General features: G+C 37.4%; 1 protein-coding gene, 1 long non-coding RNA gene and 1 pseudogene across 7 annotated transcripts in view; 1 reads left to right on the top strand and 2 right to left on the bottom strand.

The window, feature by feature from the left end:
* Positions 1-18,328, bottom strand: part of LOC129047220 (mitogen-activated protein kinase kinase kinase kinase 4-like) — a 179,917-nt gene that overhangs the window by 11,763 nt on the left and 149,826 nt on the right. The window contains exon 6 of one of the 6 annotated variants that reach the window (XM_054547430.2): positions 1,789-4,247. The exons of 2 other annotated variants lie outside the window; for them this stretch is intronic. In XM_054547430.2, the coding sequence (XP_054403405.1) occupies positions 4,215-4,247 (33 nt within the window). In that variant the 3' untranslated portion in view covers positions 1,789-4,214. Of the gene's footprint in view, positions 1-1,788; positions 4,248-4,293; positions 4,378-12,376; positions 14,706-15,476; positions 18,011-18,328 lie in introns of those variants that run through there. 3 more of the 6 variants (XM_054547428.2, XM_054547426.2, XM_054547431.2) reach the window with 3 other exon arrangements.
* On the top strand, positions 262-8,604 carry LOC129057517 (uncharacterized). The gene is made up of 2 exons (XR_010136172.1): positions 262-462; positions 4,951-8,604. It is a non-coding gene; the product is annotated as an uncharacterized LOC129057517 (long non-coding RNA).
* Positions 1,789-3,598, bottom strand: LOC100459148 (Krueppel-like factor 4; annotated as a pseudogene).

Here is an 18,328-nt window from a genome sequence, read left to right on the forward strand (position 1 = left end):
ATTTTCTTCCTCTTTTTACAGGAACAATAATATGTATTTCATCCTGTTCATGTGGTGAGTACTTATTTCAATTTCTGATGTTACATTAGTCAACCTTTCTAGAATAAGCTCCACTTGGAGATGATATGAATTTATCTCTCACAAGATTTGATTAGCTAGCTAACTTTTTTGAATTGTTGCACCTATATTTATTTTAGAGTCTGTTCTGCAATTTGCATTTCTTGTAACACACTTATCAGGATCGAAGATCAAAATTATATGTTGGAGCTTGGCACAGCAGCTAGAGCCTGTCATCACAGCCCTTTGGGAGGCCAAGACAGGAGGATCACTCGAGCCTAGAAGTTTTGGGCTTCAGTGAGCTATGATCTTGCCATTGCACTATAGCCTGGGCAACAGAGAGAGAAGCTGTTTACAAAAAGTAAAAGAAAAACACAACAGAAAAGCAAAGTTACGAGTTGGGAGGTATTACTGCTTTTTTCTGTTCTCTAGAAGGGTTCGTCTAAAAGTGTGTGATTTTTTTCTTAAATGTCGTAAATATTTCACTGAAAAAGATCACCGGGTTTTTCATTGGGAGAAGTTTTGTTTTTTAAATAATAGGGTAAATTTTTAGAATCTACATCATATCTTAGATTTGTCTATGATTTCTTCTGTTGGTTTTTGTCAGATATGTTTTTCAGGGAAATTTCTCATTTCATCTAAATCATTAAGTGTATGAGCATAAAAGTCGTCTTAAAATCTTCTTCTTAACATATTCATTTGTGGACGACCTAAGTGTTTGCCTATTTATTTTTGATTTGAACCCCTCTTCTTCATTTTTTAATTGAGTCTTACTAAGAATTTATCAATTTAATTTATCTGTGTAAAGAGCCTACTTTTGGCAGGTGTGGTGGCTCACACCTGTAATCCTAGCACTTTGGGAGGCCGAGGTGGGTGGGTTATTTGAGGTTAGGAGTTGGAGACCAGCCCAGCCAACATGGTGAAACCCCAACTCTACTAAAAATACAAAAATTAGCCAAGCGTGATGGTGCGTGCTTGTAATCCTAGCTACTCGGGAGGCTAAGGAAGGAGAATCACTTGAACCTGGGTGGCAGAGGTTGCAAGGAGCCGAGATCGCACCACTGCACTCCAGCCTGGATGACAGAGTGAGACTCTGTCTCAAACAAACAAAAAAAAGCATACTTTTGACTTCGTTGATTTTATCTACTGTATGATTTTTAATCAATATTCTACAATTATTTTAATTTTTTTTTAGATTTTGGCATTAATTTACTTTTTTTTTTTAAATATTATAGGTTTATTTAAAACTTAATTCACACCTTGAGTATGCAAAACACAAACTCCACAAAATGTTCATTTTACTTTGTAGTTTACAAATATACAAAATAGACGTTTGCTTAAATTTATATTACATATTTATTAAGGCAAGGAACTATATAGAAAAACACATTTGTTCTGCTTAAAGCATACTTGGGAATAAACCATTGTACAAATTATTGCACATCTGAAACCACAGTGCATAACAGACTGTCTGCATAAAAATGCTAAAGAAGTAAACCAGGTATATTACCTGACTTAGGTCATAAATGTAGATCGGAAGACAAATATAGATTTTCCTTGTCAAAGTATGCAGCAGTTTGAAAACTTTGGCTTCCTTGTTTGGTACCTTTAGAACCAAGACTCACCAAGCACCATCATTTAGGCTATTTAAACATGTTTTCTGTACCTGAATTTCTTCCTCTGCTTCTAACATCATAATAATGGCTTTTAGAAGGTAAAGAGAATACAAGGTGATCTTTTATGCTTATATTGCATCAATACACAATTCAAGGGAATTCTGGTCTTCCCTCCCCCCAACTCACGGATATAATTTATACCCTGATATCCACAACTTCCAGTCACCCCCTTGGCATTTTGTAAGTCCAGGAATATTCAAGTTGGATTTAGAATTGGAATGATAGAAGATCCAGTCACAGACCCCATCTATTCTTTGATTTTTGTCTTTTGAATTCCTCATTTTTCCTGATTATCCACTCACAAGATGACTCAGTTGGGAACTTGACCATGATTGTAGTGCTTTCTGGCTGGGCTCCTTCCCTCATCGGGAAGACAGTGTGAAAAGTAAAAAATACTGAATTCTCTTCTGGCAGTGTGGGTCATATCCACTGTCTGGGATTTAAAAATGCCTCTTCATGTGTAAGGCAAGGTGGTCCGACCTGGAAAATGCTCGGTCGCATTTTTGGCACTGGAACGGGCGGTGCCCAGTGTGTTTACGGTAGTGCCTGGTCAGTTCATCTGAGCGGGCGAATTTCCATCCACAGCCGTCCCAGTCACAGTGGTAAGGTTTCTCACCTGTGTGGGTTCGCAGGTGTGCCTTGAGATGAGAACTCTGTGTAGGTTTTGCCGCAGCCCGCGTAATCACAAGTGTGGGTGGCGGTCCTTTTCCGGGGCCACGATCGTCTTCCCCTCTTTGGCTTGGGCTCCTCCGGCATGCACCAACCAGGTGGCATGAGCTCTTGGTAGTGGAGCGGCTGCATCTGGTCGGGCAGGAAGGATGGGTAATTGGGCCCTAGGTGGGGATGGAAGCCGGGGGGAAGCGGCAGGGCAGGGTGACAGTCCCTGCTGCTCAGCACTGCCTCAAGACCCAGGGTCGGGGTAGTCCTGCTGGGGAGCTGCCGCCCCAGGGGGAGGTCGTGTGCAGCCGGCCGGTGGCCATTGCTGAGAGGGGGTCCAGCGCCCAAGTGGGTGCACGAGGAGACCGCCTCCTGCTTGATCTTGGGACACGTGCGCGGCGGCCCGCCGTTGTAGGGCGCCACCACCACCGGGTGGCTGCCGTCAGGGTTGCCTTTGCCGACGCTGATGACCGACGGGCTGCCGTACTCGCTGCCAGGGGCGCTCAGCGACGCCTTCAGCACGAACTTGCCCATCAGCCCGCCACCTGGCGGCTGCGGCTGCTGCGGCGGAATGTACACCGGGTCCAATTCTGGCCGCAGGAGCTCGGCCACGAAGCCGCCCGAGGGGCTCACGTCGTTGATGTCCGCCAGGTTGAAGGGAGCCGTCGGAGGGGGAGCGGACTCCCTGCCATCAAGAGGTCTCCGCCCGTGCCGCCCGGCGCCACGCCCGGGTCGTTCCCGGCCCGGATCGGATAGGTGAAGCTGCAGGTGGAGGGCGCGCTGGCAGGGCCGCTGCTCGACGGGGACGACGAGGAGGAGGCTGACGCTGACGAGGACACGGTGGCGGCCACTGACTCCGGAGGATGGGTCAGCGAATTAGAGAGGATAAAGTCCAGGTCCAGGAGATCGTTGAACTCCTCGGTCTCTCTCCGAGGTAGGGGCGCCAGGTTGCTACCGCCGCAAGCGGCACCGGCTCCGCCGCTCTCCAGGTCTGTGGCCACAGTCTCCGCCGCCAGGTCATAGGGGCGGCCGGGAAGCACCGGAGGAAGTCGCTTCATGTGGGAGAGCTCCTCCCGCCAGCGGTTATTCGGGGTACCTGCTTGATGCAGTGTCTTCTCCCTTCCCGCCGGGCCAGACGCGAACGTGGAGAAAGATGGGAGCAGCGCGTCGCTGACAGCCATGTCAGACTCGCCAGGTGGCTGCCTCATTAATGTGGGGGCCCAGAAGGTCCTCGGGAGCCCGAAGCAGCTGGGGCACCCGAACCCCAAAGTCAACGAAGAGAAGAAACGAAGCCAAAACCCAAAAACCCAAATTGGCTGAGATCCTTCTTCTTTGGATTAAATATAAATTGGAAGCATCCTTTTTAAAAAGTTCCTTTGTATACAAAAGTTCTTAGAAAAGTTGTAAACTCAAAAATAGACAATCAGCAAGGTGAGTAAGTAGGTCTGGTGGCCGGGCTGTGCTCTCTTCCCCTCAGCAGCGTCCCCCACCACTGTCGCGGTCGCCTCGAGTGCTGCCGTGGGCGCAGGGGCTGTGGCCGGGGCGGTGGGCGCAGGGGCTGTGGCCGGGGCGGTGCCGCCAGGTGAGACTGGCTACCGTGGCGCGGAGCTGCGAACTGGTCGGCGGCGCAGGGCGCGGAGTCCGGAGAGTTGTGTGGAGCGCGCGCGGCCATGGGCGCGGGCCACGGGCGGGTGGGAGGGTGGGGGGCCAGAGGGACGGGGAGGGTCACTCGGCGGTTCCCGGTGCCTCCGCCGCCCGCCACCGCCTCTGCTTCCCGCTCGCCCGCAGACACGTTCGTTCTCTCTGGTCGGGGAACTGCCCAATTTACTTTTCTTTATCTGGCTCTTTGGGATAGACCTTCATTTGTAAATAACAGATGAATATAATGCTATACATTTTCTTCTTAATATTGTTTTAATTAAATCTCAGAAGTTTTCTTTCTATATATCTTGAATATTATCCCATGAAAAATATATTCATTGCTTTTCTTTAATTCATGCATTTGCAGAGAAATTGTAAAGGAAAGAGAAGAAAATACTTTTTCAAACCTTTAAGTATAGCAATACATGCGCGGGTTTGTTACATGTGTAATCTTGTGTCATCAGGGTTTGTTGTATAGATTATTTTATCAACCAGGTCTCAAGCCTAGCACCCATGAGTTATTTTTCCTGATCCTCTCCGTCTTCTAACCCCCCACCCTCCTATAGGCCCCAGCGTGTGTTGTTCCCCTCTATGTGTGTCCATATGTTCTCATCATTTAGCTCCCACTTATAAGTGAGAACATGCACTATTTGGTTTTCTGTTCCTGTGTTAGTTTGCTAAAGATAATAGCCTCCAGCTCCTTCCCTGTCCCTGCAAAAGACATGATCTAATAATTTTTTATGGCTGCATAGTGGGAATACATTTTCTAGTTACATTATAAAACAATAAGAAACAACTGAAATTAATTTTAATAAAAATTGTTAACCAAATATATCCAATATGTTTCGACATGATTAACATGACAAATATTAGTAAGCTATTTTATATCGTTACTCTTTTGTTGTTTGTTTTGAGACAGGGTCTTCCTCTGTCACCCAGGCTGGCATGCAGAGATGTGCATTCCAACTAACTGCAGCCTCAACATCCTGTGCTCCAGCAATCCTGCCACCTCAGCCTCCCCAGTAGCTGGGACTACAGCTGCTTGCCACAACACCCGGGTAAATTTTTTTTGGTAATGATGAGGTTTCACAATGTTGACCAGGCTGGTCTCAAACTTCTTGAATCATGAAACGTCCCACTGCAGCCTCCCAATGGGCTGGTATTACAGGCACGATCCACTGCACTCTGCTTTCTTACTTTTCGTGCTAAATTTTTGAAATTGTGCACTAGAAGATCTGAAGTAAGAGAAGTGTTAAAAAAGATGAGGCCCCCAAATTGCAAGAACCACAGAGAGTAATAAACTGTGGTCCAAAGGTAATCAGACAGATTTAAACTCATATACAGAAAAACCAATCTAAAAAGAAAGGAAACATTGATTATAAAGCAAGATTCTTGACTCAGTGATTGCAGACTTTGTGATTGCAGACTTTGTGATTAGCAGTTTTCTATAATGGTAAAATTCAGGTCAGGCCATGAGAGTGGAGGCAGAGATACAATAAAGGAGAAGTTCTTTCAACCAGACCTCACAATCTAGTAGAAGTAGCAGACACACTAGTAAAGCAACAATCCCAGTACAACATGGAAACTTTAAAGATCAAATTAAAGATCAAATTAAAAATTAAAGATCAAATCGTTTGCATGAGTCTTGAAGAATGAATGGAAACTTTCCAGGTGAATAAACAGTAACAGTTGTCCAGGTTCAGACAAACGCCTGCATAAGGGAGAATTTTCTGTCTAAGGTGGTTTTCAATACCTGCGATTCTCGGCAGATGAGCAATGCTTTGATGGTCCAGAAAAAATCGAGGGGTGAGTTAAAAGTGTATTTGTGGAATGCAACTTTTTATAAATCCAAAAAGTAACTTTTAAAAGGAGACTATGGATGGATTTCTGAATCACAAGTAAGGGAAACTCTGTCAGAGAGGACTTCCAACTGGACAATTTCAAATGAGGAATCCTTAGCTCATTTGAAATACCAAGGTCTTAGAAAAAGAGAACAGAGGCCATGGACTGGGGACGAGAGTTTGTGTTTTAAACAGGGTGGTCAGAAAATGCCTCAATGGAAAATTCATATTGAGACGACGTCTTGAAGAGGAAGGCAAACACAAGTGTGTGTATGTGTGTGTGTGTGTTGTGTGTGTGTACTTAGAGAAAGAGAGGGAGAGAGATTTCTAGGTGAAGAAAACAACATGTGCAGTAATATTGAGTTTGTGTTTATTTTGAGGGCTGAGGAACCACAAAGAAGTCTGTGTTTTATGTTAAAGTCAGTATGAAAGGCAATGGAAAGAAACGAGATTAGAGAGACAAAGAAGGCCAGATCATAAACGAAGCCTTATTAGCATAGGTTTTGCTTGGTGAAATGCATTGAGCTGAGCATGCTAGTCTTGAGGCTATTTCACACGTGATGAATTTAAATAACTTGCCCCAAATTTCAGAAATGAAAATAATTATTTCCTTTCTAGTCAATATAGCTCTAGAGTCTAACTATTAAGCAGGAACTGTCTTACTTTTGTATAAATATGGGTTGGAAAAGAGGAATCTAATTTGTTTTTCTTCTTTATGACTATCTTAGAAAAAACACTTTATCATGAATAAAGTGAATATATTTGGGTAGATACATCTATGTTGGTTGATCTTCATGCAGAAAAGAAAAAAGAGTAAAATTTCATATAGTCTGAGAATTGGCAAGACCAAGAGTTAAAATATGGGATGTTCAAGAGACAAAGAGGAATCAGTGAGATTCAATAGGAGATGAGTAAATCGGTTTTGTTTTTGACTAACCCATTGTTACTGCAGGATTATGTGAATTTAAAGATAGAAGCAATCAGAGCTGAATATCGGAAGATGCCTGCATTTCTCCATGAAGAACAGCAACATCATTTGGAGATGCTTCAAAAGGAGGACAAAGACAATTTTTAGCAACTCAATAAAAGCAATGCCAGAATGGCCCATGAGAGGGAGATTTTAAAAGGAATGTATGAGGAGCTGAAGGAAATGTCCCATAAACCAGATGTGGAGCTAATCCAGGTACTGACTGACCATGGGGTATCAGGATGTGGAACATTCATGTGCACAGGTGTTTTTCCTCTTTCCTGAAATGCTTTCTTCCCTGTATTTCCACGACTTCTTTCCAGAAACACATTTCCATAACTCATGCTACTTTGTGGGTAGAGTATAGCCCCTCCAAGGGATTTTACCGGAAAAAAGGTCCCTCTTACTTTATCCACCAGCAACAAAACTTTGTGGAATGGTCAAGGTAACAGCCCTAATAAATATTCCCCATCTACAGTCAATAATATATTTTGGCTTTTTGAACATTTATAAAATAGTGAGCAGTTCATTTACATTAGGTCAATCTGGAGACATGGCAAGACTGGGAGTTTGGGGAATCTAAATATTATTTTTCATCCACTCACATTTATAATAGGGCCTAGGGAAGATGACTGGATAGGTTCTTCATAGTTACTGCAGAAGATAGACTCTCTGGACCTTTTCTCCCTTCACTTGTGTAAAGAATGTCTTCAAGACTCCGACTTCACTAGGACATTAATTCATAACAATATGAGAGACAAGGTTTTTCATTAGAGAAGAAATATAAAATGCTTTCCAGAAGGGAAAATGGCAGGAAAATAATATTTTCAGAAACTGCCTCCAGATCTCACACTGAACTTAGTGGAAGACTCATCTTGCAGAAAGCACAAACGCTTTCTTTTTTTTTTTTTTTACAGGTGTTTGGAGACATATTACCCAGGTGCGTGTGTACCTGGATTTTAGCAGGTGTTCTTTCAGTTTCCACAAATATTAAACAGGATCTACTAAAGCAAAGGCATACATGATCAAGATATTAATATTACCTTTTCCTGGATCTACTTTCGCTCCCCCACCTTATGTAGTCATCTATTATGTTGCCACACTCAGTGATTTTACTGGACAGATGCAAAGAAAGTATCAGAAAAAAAAAGGAGAAGCAAACACCAATACATAAATGAATAAACAAAAAAAGAATGAAAGAAAACAAGCTTTTCAATTTCCGATTGTTTTATACCTCCAAATCCTGGATAGGTGAAAGATAAAGTGTTGTTTCCTGGATGGTGGGAAAGTCACCAGGGGAAGCAGCAGGAGAGAGAAGGGGAAAGTATTTTAGAAGTGAGAAAGTGTTGATGATTTGTTGTTTACATATATATATACACACACACATATATATACACACACATACACATATATATAATCAGCTGATGTGCTGAAAAATAGATTAAACAAACTGTGAAGTGTTAGTGCCAGAAAAGCCTGGCACTAAAGAAGAAGAGCACACTGACAGGCACCAGCAGACGCTGGCAGCCATTAATGGTACAATGACATGGAAATCAGCTGAGAGCTCTTGGAGGTGAGCCCTGCTGCTGAGACGTTTTACTGCAGGGGAACACCACCTTCCCACTCCATCTCCCTCCTGGCACACCATTTATCTGCTGAAAGCTGCTTTCACCAATCAATAAATCTTGCACTGATTCTCCAAGCCCACATATGATCCGAGTTTTCTGGCACACTAAGGCAACAACCCTAGGATACAGAAAGCACTCTGTCCTTGCAAAAAGGCAGAGGGTCTAATTGAGCTGGTTAACACAAGCCATTTGTGGACAGCTAAGCTAAAAGAGCACACTGTAACACAAGCCCACTGGTGCTTTTCTTTTATAATACTATAAAATCTAAAACTTAAAGAAATGTCACTTTTATTTACTACTATACTCCAGGAAATAATAACACTTAATCAGTTAATATAATGTCTAGGACATAATGGATATGTAACAAATATTTCAATAATTAAACTTAAAAATGCATAAGAGAGATTTGAAAGCTTTGATGTTAAAGATAGGAGCATTAATTTAATGGTTTGCATTTTTTAGGATTTTAGGTTGATGTGAAAACAAATTAAATTCTAGAAGCTTTTTTTTTATTATTATTATACTTTAAGTTTTAGGGTACATATGCACAATGTGCAGGTTAGTTACATATGTATACATGTGCCATGCTGGTGTGCTGCACCCATTAACTCGTCATTTAGCATTAGGTATATCTCCTAATGCTATACCTCCCCCCTCCTGCACCCTAAACCTCATGCATTTTCCAGTTTTTTAGAAAGTTTCCTATGTTTGTTGGGATGCAGGGATTATAGAGAGTGTATTAGCACAGAAGCCTAATGTGTGGGTGTGTGATAAAGTCATGGTGGTTATTCATTATTTATTTTATTTTATATATATATAAATACATATATAAATATATATAAATATATGTAAATATATATAAATATACATAAATATATATAAATACATATTAATATATATAAATATATAAATATGTAAAATATATATCAATATATAACAATATATAAATATATAGAAAATATATATAAATATATGTACGAATATATATAAAAATATGTATAAATATATACATAAATATATATAAATATATAAATATACATAAATACATAAATATATAAATATAAATATACAAATATATAATATACAAAATATCTACATAAATATATAAATATATAATATATAATATATATAAATATATATGAAATATATAAACATATGAATATATATAAATACATATAACATGTATGTAAATATATATAAATATATAAATATCTGAATATATAAAAATATATATAAATATAAAAAATATATAAATATATAAATATATATGAAAATATATTAAAAAATATAAATATATGTAAATATATAAATATGTAAATATATATAAATACATGTGAATATATATAGATATATACAAATAAGTATATAAATATATAGACGTATATAAAAATATAAAAATATAGAAAAATATATATACATATATAAAAATATAAAGGTACATAAATATAAATATATATAAATATAAAGGTACATAAATATAAATATATATAAATATAAAGGTACATAAATATACATATATAAATATATATACAAATATATAAGTAAATACATAAATATATATAAAAATATATGAATATATAAATACATACAAAAATATATATAAATATATAAATATATATACGTATGTACATATATACATATAAATATACATATAAATGTATATGAATATATATATAAATGTATATAAATATATAAATATGTAAATGTATATAAATATATATAAAATATATATAAATATATATAAAAAATATATAAATATATACATATACACATATATAAATATATCAAGATATACATATATACATATAAATATATCAAGATATACATATATACATATAAATATATAAATATTTAAAAATATACATATATAAATATATACAAAATATAGATATATACATATATAAATATATACAAATATATAGATATATACATATAAATATATACATATATAAATATACACAAATATATACATCTATAAATATATACAAATATGTACATATATAAATATATACATATAAATATACATAAATATATACAAATATATACATATATACATATAAATATATACAAATATATACATATAAATATATAAATATATGACGATATACATATATAAATATATATAAATATATAAGTATATATAAATGTATACATATATAAATATATATAAATATATACTATATATAAATGTATATACTATATATAAATATATAAATGTATATACTATATATAAATATATAAATATATACTTTATATATATAAATATATAAATATATATAAATATAAATATATAAAAATATATATAAATATAAATATATAAATATATAAATATATATAAATATATAAATATATATAAATAAATATGTAAATATATATAAATATAAATATATAAATATAAATATATAAGTATATATACATATAAATATACAAAAATATATGTATATATATAAAAAATGTATAAATATATAAATATAAATAAATATAGATATATATAAATATACATAAAAATGTATATATATTTGGATAGAAAGATAGACCGAATTTTAAAAATGGAGATAGGGTCTCACTATGTTCCCCAAGCTGAACTCATACTCCTGGGCTCAAGGGATGCTCCTCCCTCAGCCTATGGAGTAGTCAGGAATATAGGAGCTGGCCACCATGCCTGGCAGTTTGTTTCATTTTAATTTAAGGTCATCCCCCAGGCCATAAGAGAAGAGATGGGAGGATAGAAGAACAAAATGTAGACATATACTCCCTACTTTCTATTCTCATTTCACCATCATACAATATCCCCTTGGTTTTTGTTTTAATAATTGTTCTGCCACAGTTAATTACACATTTACTAGTGTGTTTCCACTATCAAACATACTTCTTCAGTATACTGTGGAAATTAACAAATGCTTGTTAACAGAAAAAAAACAAAACTTAAAGCTTGGTCAACATCACTGTCTTCCATACCTGGGAATGAGTGTTGCTGTGGGGCCTTGAACAAGTCTCCTCAAGGTAGGGGGCTAAACTTGACTTCTGAGGTAGGGCTTAGACACCAAACCAAATTGAGGATTAGCTAAAACAGGGACCAGGCAGAAGCAGCTTTCCAAAATACACGCCCACCAGTGTGCCATAGCAGGTTACCATTGCCATGCCAACACCCAGGAGTTTTCACCCATTCCATGGCAATGACTTGACAACCCAAATTACCCTTTCTCTAGAAATTTCTGCATAAACCCCTTAGTCACCCTTCATCACCGCATTTCAACTGTTTACACACAAACACAATTTAAAGTTTTTTATGGCTTGGCATGGCGGCTCATGCCTGTGATCCCAGCACTTTGGAAGGTAGTGGCAGGAAGATTGCTTGAGGTTTGAGACCAGCCTAGGCAATATAGCAACACCCCATCGCTACAAAATATATATGTATATATAAGCCATGCGTGGTGGCTCACACCTGTAATCTTAGCTACTCACAAGGCTGAGGTGGGAGGACCCCTTCAGTCCAGGAGTTTAAGGCTAAAATAAGCTATGATTGCACCACAGCACTCCAGCCTGGGTGACAGAATGAGACCTCGTCTCAAAAAAAAAAAAAAAAAAAAAAAAAGTTGTACGTGAATATATGTTTACAAAAATGCCTGCTTTGTTCCAGACATGGATTGTTGTGCTCTGGATATATGAAGTTCTTAATATTCTCCTTACATAAGAATAAAAGAATTAATATAAACAAATATTTTTCTGTAATAGAATTAGGAAATTTTCCCCAAAGCATGGATAGCGTAATATGATAGAAAATATTAAAGGATAATGTCAAAAAACGTAAGAAGATTAGTGTCAAGATTCACATGCTAATGAACTTTCATTATTTATATAATTGAAACAATTGTATCTTATTTTTCTTCTATAAGGTTGATTTTGAAATTTTCAGAGGATGGCCAACATGTACCAGTAAAATAGGAAGATTCTTAGTGATAAGAAAATATAAAAAAGGACTTACAATGATGGAGACTGTCAGGAATTAAATTGACATATATATTAAGCTACTCACTAAGAATAAAATGATTTCCATCTCATTTACTGTAGAAATATACAAAACACACATTATAAAGAGGAATACAGATGATAGAGAGTGCAAATTTTTATAATAAATTGAGAAACCTATGTTAAAACAAAAAAAGGAAAGAAAATATCTTGGATTATAAACAAGAGCTCAATTGTGACTAATATGTAAAGAATTTGTATCATCTGTAATTTATTCAGTCTCATAAAACTGAGGGTACATTTCTCTCAGATACTTGATATCAGCGAAAACCTCTCATGGGATCAGTTAGGGCACAGGCTAGTTTACTCTAATAAAGATCCCAATTTTAAGTAAATGGGGGCTATTTTTTTTCATCTACTTATCTAAATAGAGGAGGTAATCAAAAAAACGACTATTACTTTCAACAACTAGATTTCATCTCTATTTGCAAGAAAGTGAAATTTGTTGCCATCTGCTGTTCAGCAACAAAACTGAAAAAACATCCTGAGCAAGAGGACCTGAATGTAAGGAGATGACGTGGTGCTTTCTACAATACTTCTGTTCCCATCCTCTTCCTTCAAGCTTAGGCATGCAGCACACTGAGCTGCCAGATGTATCTGGAAATGCTGAGTACACATTAAATATTTATTTTTATTTCCTTTATTTTATTTTATTTTATTTATTTTCTATTTTTATTTTTATTTTTTGCCAGAGATAAGGTCTTGCTATGTTGCCCAGGGTGGTCTCGAAGTCATGAACTCTAATAACCCTCCTACCTCAATCACCCAAAGCTTGGGATTAGAGGCATGTGCCACTGTGTCTGGCCTTTTCTTTTTCTTTTTTTTTTCTTTGATTTAGAAGAAAAAAAAATTCAATGACAGACAGAGCAGAAGAAATACCCAGAGCTTGTGTTCAATGAAAATCAGGTGATCCTTTACTAAAGAGTTGCTTTTAGTTCGAACTGGGAATGAGTATTCAGGAATAAGTACACTCTGCTTTTCACCACTGTCGAGGTGTCCAGTGTTTCCCCATTCAGCAACTGGCTAACTAAGGATCATATGGCAAGAAGGATCTTATGTGTCTTTTAATCTCTTAAATTGATGGCTAAATCAAGGTGATTATCCAAATTATGAAAATACTTATCAGCAATGTTTCCTTATTCTTTCTGTCTGTACTACCTAGACTGCTTAGTTAACTTTCTCTCTTCTCCTCCCACACATTTTTTGTAGCACTTTACTAAGTAACAGGAAAACTCTATCACCTTCTGAAATTTGTGTCTCTCCAAGTGATCTCACATTGTGGAATTTTACCTTCTGGGCTTTCAACTCAATTTTCCTTTCTGTTTCCACCTAAAGTTCCTGAGCATTCTCTATTGACACTAAAATTTCCATAAGCAACAGCCATTACACTCTCAATATTACCTTGTTACCAATTTTGTTTGTCATTGATTCAAAGAAAATTTTATAGCTAATCTTATTTAGCTTAGATTTACTTGTACATACAGGTGGTATTAGCCACCAAGGACATTTAAGATATAGGTTGGTAAATTTTCTCAGCCATTAAACCAAAAATTTATTACATTCTTCTGTTTTGATAACTTCTATTATAATTATTATCACCTGGGACGTTCCTAAATTGAGAAATAAAATTAAGGTAAGACACTGGGAACCTTGCCAGTTATATCAGAAACCTAAGATTCCTTCTCACCTCCTGAAGAGGTTATTGATCCATTTGCCTTGTCGCATTTTGGGGGGCAGAAGTAAAATTCTTCATAGAAATAAAATTAAAAACTGATGTGGAAACATAGCATGTGTGTAGTTCAAACCAGAGAAGTGATATGAAATTTTAAGGAAGAGTATACAAAATGGGAAGAGATCATAGTCTATGATGAAATTCTGGGAAAGCCATAGCATAAAGGTCACATCAAGGAATATGAGCCCAGGAAGGAACTAAGATGTGTTAACCATGTAGTTAAAAAAAGAAAATTACATGTTGGGAGGCTGAGGCGGGCAGATAACTTGAGGTCAGGAATTCGAGACAAGCCTGGCCAACATGGTGAAACCCTGTCTCTACCAAAATTATGAAAATTAGCCAGACATGGTGGTGGGCATCTGTAATCCCAGCTACTTGAGACACGGAGGCTGGAGACTTGCTTGAACCCAGAAGGTGCAGGCTGCAGTGAGCTGAGATTATGCCACTGCACTTCACCCTGGGTGCCAGAGTAAGACTCTGTCTCAAAAGAAAAGAAAGGAAAATTATTTGTGGCAAAATCAAGCAAATGCATAATAGTAGCATACATAGAGTTCTTCTCTTGTGTTCTCCATTTAGCCAGCATAATTTAATTTATCATTTCAACTAACTATAGTTGATGATGCTGCAGACTCAGAGAGGAATGTCTACCCAGGTGTCCTCCTGTGAGCTTTCCTTTGACTCATTGTTAGTAACCAAAAATTCAAGATTATATAAAATAAAGTTACTGTTATTAGACAATAAAAATTCTACTGCCTTCAAATCAGAAAATGTTATTTCTGTTCTCAGTTCAACTCCTGATTGTGTGTGTGTATGTGTGTGTGTGTGTGATTTTGGCCAGATTTTCTCATATCTCTTTGGGTTTTCTCATTGTATATTTGAAGATATGAAAAGACAATATTTTTGCAAATTTAGCTAAATGATCAAATTGGCTTCTATCTGTGATTCAAAAATCAGGAAATATCTCATCCAAAAATAGAGAGTTTCTATGCTGGGTATGGGACAAGAGCCAGTTTTTGTAAGGTTTCTTGAACAGGAGCAAAGAAACAAAATAATACAACAAATGAAATGGTTAACATCAGGTTACTCTTCTTCCATAGATGAAAGAATAGAGGACTTCCTTATCATGCTGGCTAAAACTGGCCTGTTTTGGCGTTTGGCTATTATGCATCCGTCCTGATTTTTTACTAAGTCAGGTAAACAATGTAGTTAAAAATTCAGGGATGCAGAACTTTAGCATGAATAGCTGCATTTTGATTTGGTCTGTTGGGGCATAGTCCAAATAAATGGCATTTTTTAAAATTTGAATTAACAGAATGTTTTTACATTTATCTCACATTTCTATAGTATTTTAGGATTTAATTTTCTATCCTTGATATTCATCTGAGGTTTCCTTAAAATGTCTGAGGACAGTCACCTAATACATATTGGAATTTTATACTTCTAACCTTTCTAACTTTTAGGAACACACATGACCTTATTTTATAGGGGGAGCTTAAATTCATTATTTTATTACTTTTGAATTTCAGAAAGAAAATATCTTTCTTTCTGAATTTTCTGGGAGATAGGCAGAATAATCTGGGAGATAGGCAGAAAATCTAGAGACAACTGAGAGAAGAGGGCAATATGATCACAATGTGGAAAAGAGATCAGTGGCAATTTTTTTCTTTTAATCCAATCTTGGAACCAGATCATTTATTCACTCACGCATCCTTTAATCCCAGCCACTTGGAATTCCCTTGTGAGTCTCTTCCCTCACCTGTAGTTGATTTCCAAACATATTTGGGAAACATGCACAGAGAACACTACGTTACCCTAATCCTATTAATAAAACAATCACTTTAATAGGAAGGAAGAAGCCTGTAAGAATCAAAAAGGACGATCAAGACAAATTTCTGTGATTTTTTTTTTAGCATCGTGCATGGAGGATCCACATGGTTTCCACAGAGCTGGAGTCATTCAGGGAAGCTTCCTATATCGAGAGTGGTCCAGAAGAATTCTACCAAAGATTTAAGAAGTGTTTTTCTGCAACTCACATCTTCATAAGTGTAAAGGGTAAAGATTCTCAGAATACAGTTCATGGATATCTGATTCTTAACAGGTAAGACAGATACTGTCCAAGAGCATTTCCAACAGGATAATATTGAGTAGTGTATCCTTACATGCACCTGGAAAGCCAGGAATTAAGAGAAAAGTATGAAGATGAGAAAGCAGTGTCATCTGCTATTTTTGCAGTGATGGTACAAGCTCCAGCTTACCAAACTATCGGTGGGCAGCATACTGCCATTACTCAGTGAGGAGCTTCAGAACTAACTAGTAATGATACTCTTGGTGCACAGGGACTGCAGAAAAGATAACGGACTAGAGGAGCTACTCTATTGCTGGTGACGTACACAGTGCACTATCTAGAGACCACTGATGGGCAGAGAATGCTAGCAGCCAGTAACCACGTTGTGGTACTAGCTGTCACGGAAAATGTGCCATCATCCCAGATTGGCATCCTCTATCAGCATTGTTCCTGAAGCTGGCAGGGCATCTTTCCCAGGTCCAACTGCTCAGCTTTTCAAAAGGCAGTGGAGAAGAGAGAGAGGCTGGCCCGAAAAGAAACAATGAAGCATCTTGAGAATATTGTAGAAAGTATAAGGAAAATGGGAACAATTTAGAAAAGAAACTGCAGAACTTGGAAAAGTAAACAACTCTTTCATTAAGGACATAAATTCACTTAAGAGGTTTGTTATTGGAAAAAACAAAATAGATTATGTTTCAATTTATTTGTTGTGTTTATTTGCATGGCAAGTTTCCTGACATTAGCTTTATTGAAAGAGCTGTTTGTTCTGAAGAAAAGCAGCAGGAGTATCTCAGATTAGTACTGAAAAGCAAGGATACCATAAGGAAGAGTTTAGATTATGACAGGAGCTTCGCTTGAATGCTGAGTTATAAAATCTGGTCAGGCAGTGGTGTGCAAGATGTTCCATAGGCAGAAAGAGGCAACAGCTAAGAGATTAAAATAATTTCCATCAAAAGGAGCCTTGATTGTTAGTATAGGATACAAGTAACAGACAGAGAGATGGAAGTAAAAACAATATAAAGAACATCTCCAACCAAATATTTCAGATATTACCATCTTATCCCTCAAAAGTACTTATCTAGGCCAGGCGCTGTGGCTCACGCCTGTGATCCCAACACATTGAAAGGCTGAGAGTAGGGGATCACCTGAGGTCATCAGTTCAAGACCAGCCTGGCCAACTGGTGAAACCCTGTCTCTACTAGAAATAAAAATAAAAAATTAGCCAGGCGTGTTGGTGGGCGCCTGTAATCTCAGCTAATTGGGAGGCTAAGGCAGGAGAATTGCTTGAACCCAGGTGGCAGAGGTTGCAGTGAGCCGAGATCGTGCCAGGGCACTCCAGCCGGGGGAACAGGGCAAGAGTCCATCTCAAAAACAAACAAATGAAAAACCGACTTGTCTAATGCAGTCCCATCTTCTCCAACCCAGAGTGTGTGAGGCGTGGATTCCTTATTTGGTCCTAAGCATTTGGCTGCATAGCTGAGACAGCTCTTCCTCTCAGTTGTGCTCTATGTCGTTGTTTCTCTGCTGTGATATCAATTGTGGGTGTCAGTTTGAGGGCAGACTTTCATGCTTGACATGGGTGGCACTTTGTGGTATGTGTGATGGCAGATCCTCATCAGGACACAGATTCAGAGTTAGTTTCTCAGAAAATGAAGATCTCGGAGGGAAGAGCTGTGACTAAACTAGCCCCGTAAAATTTGAGAATCAGTCAATTACTCTGCAGAAAAAGAAACACGCCTAAAATTTCACATGGAATTGTCTTCATTGACAAGTTTCTTGCCATATTTTAGTTTAGAAACTGTACATATGAGTAGGTGACTCTGAAGTAATGGCAACAGTAACAAGAAGTTGATAGTATTCCTAAATATAGAAAACAGCATTTTGCCTTTGTGGAAATAGAAGAGAGGACATTTGCACAGAGGCGCGCCAAGCACCATCTGATGAGGGATGGGCACCAAGATTGGAAATGGTTACAAGGAAATATATAAATAGCAATAGATAATAACCACTTTTAATTTATTTACCAATCCCCCAA

Source organism: Pongo abelii, chromosome 12 (assembly GCF_028885655.2).
Source record: "Pongo abelii isolate AG06213 chromosome 12, NHGRI_mPonAbe1-v2.0_pri, whole genome shotgun sequence".
Classification (NCBI taxonomy): Eukaryota; Metazoa; Chordata; class Mammalia; order Primates; family Hominidae; genus Pongo; species Pongo abelii.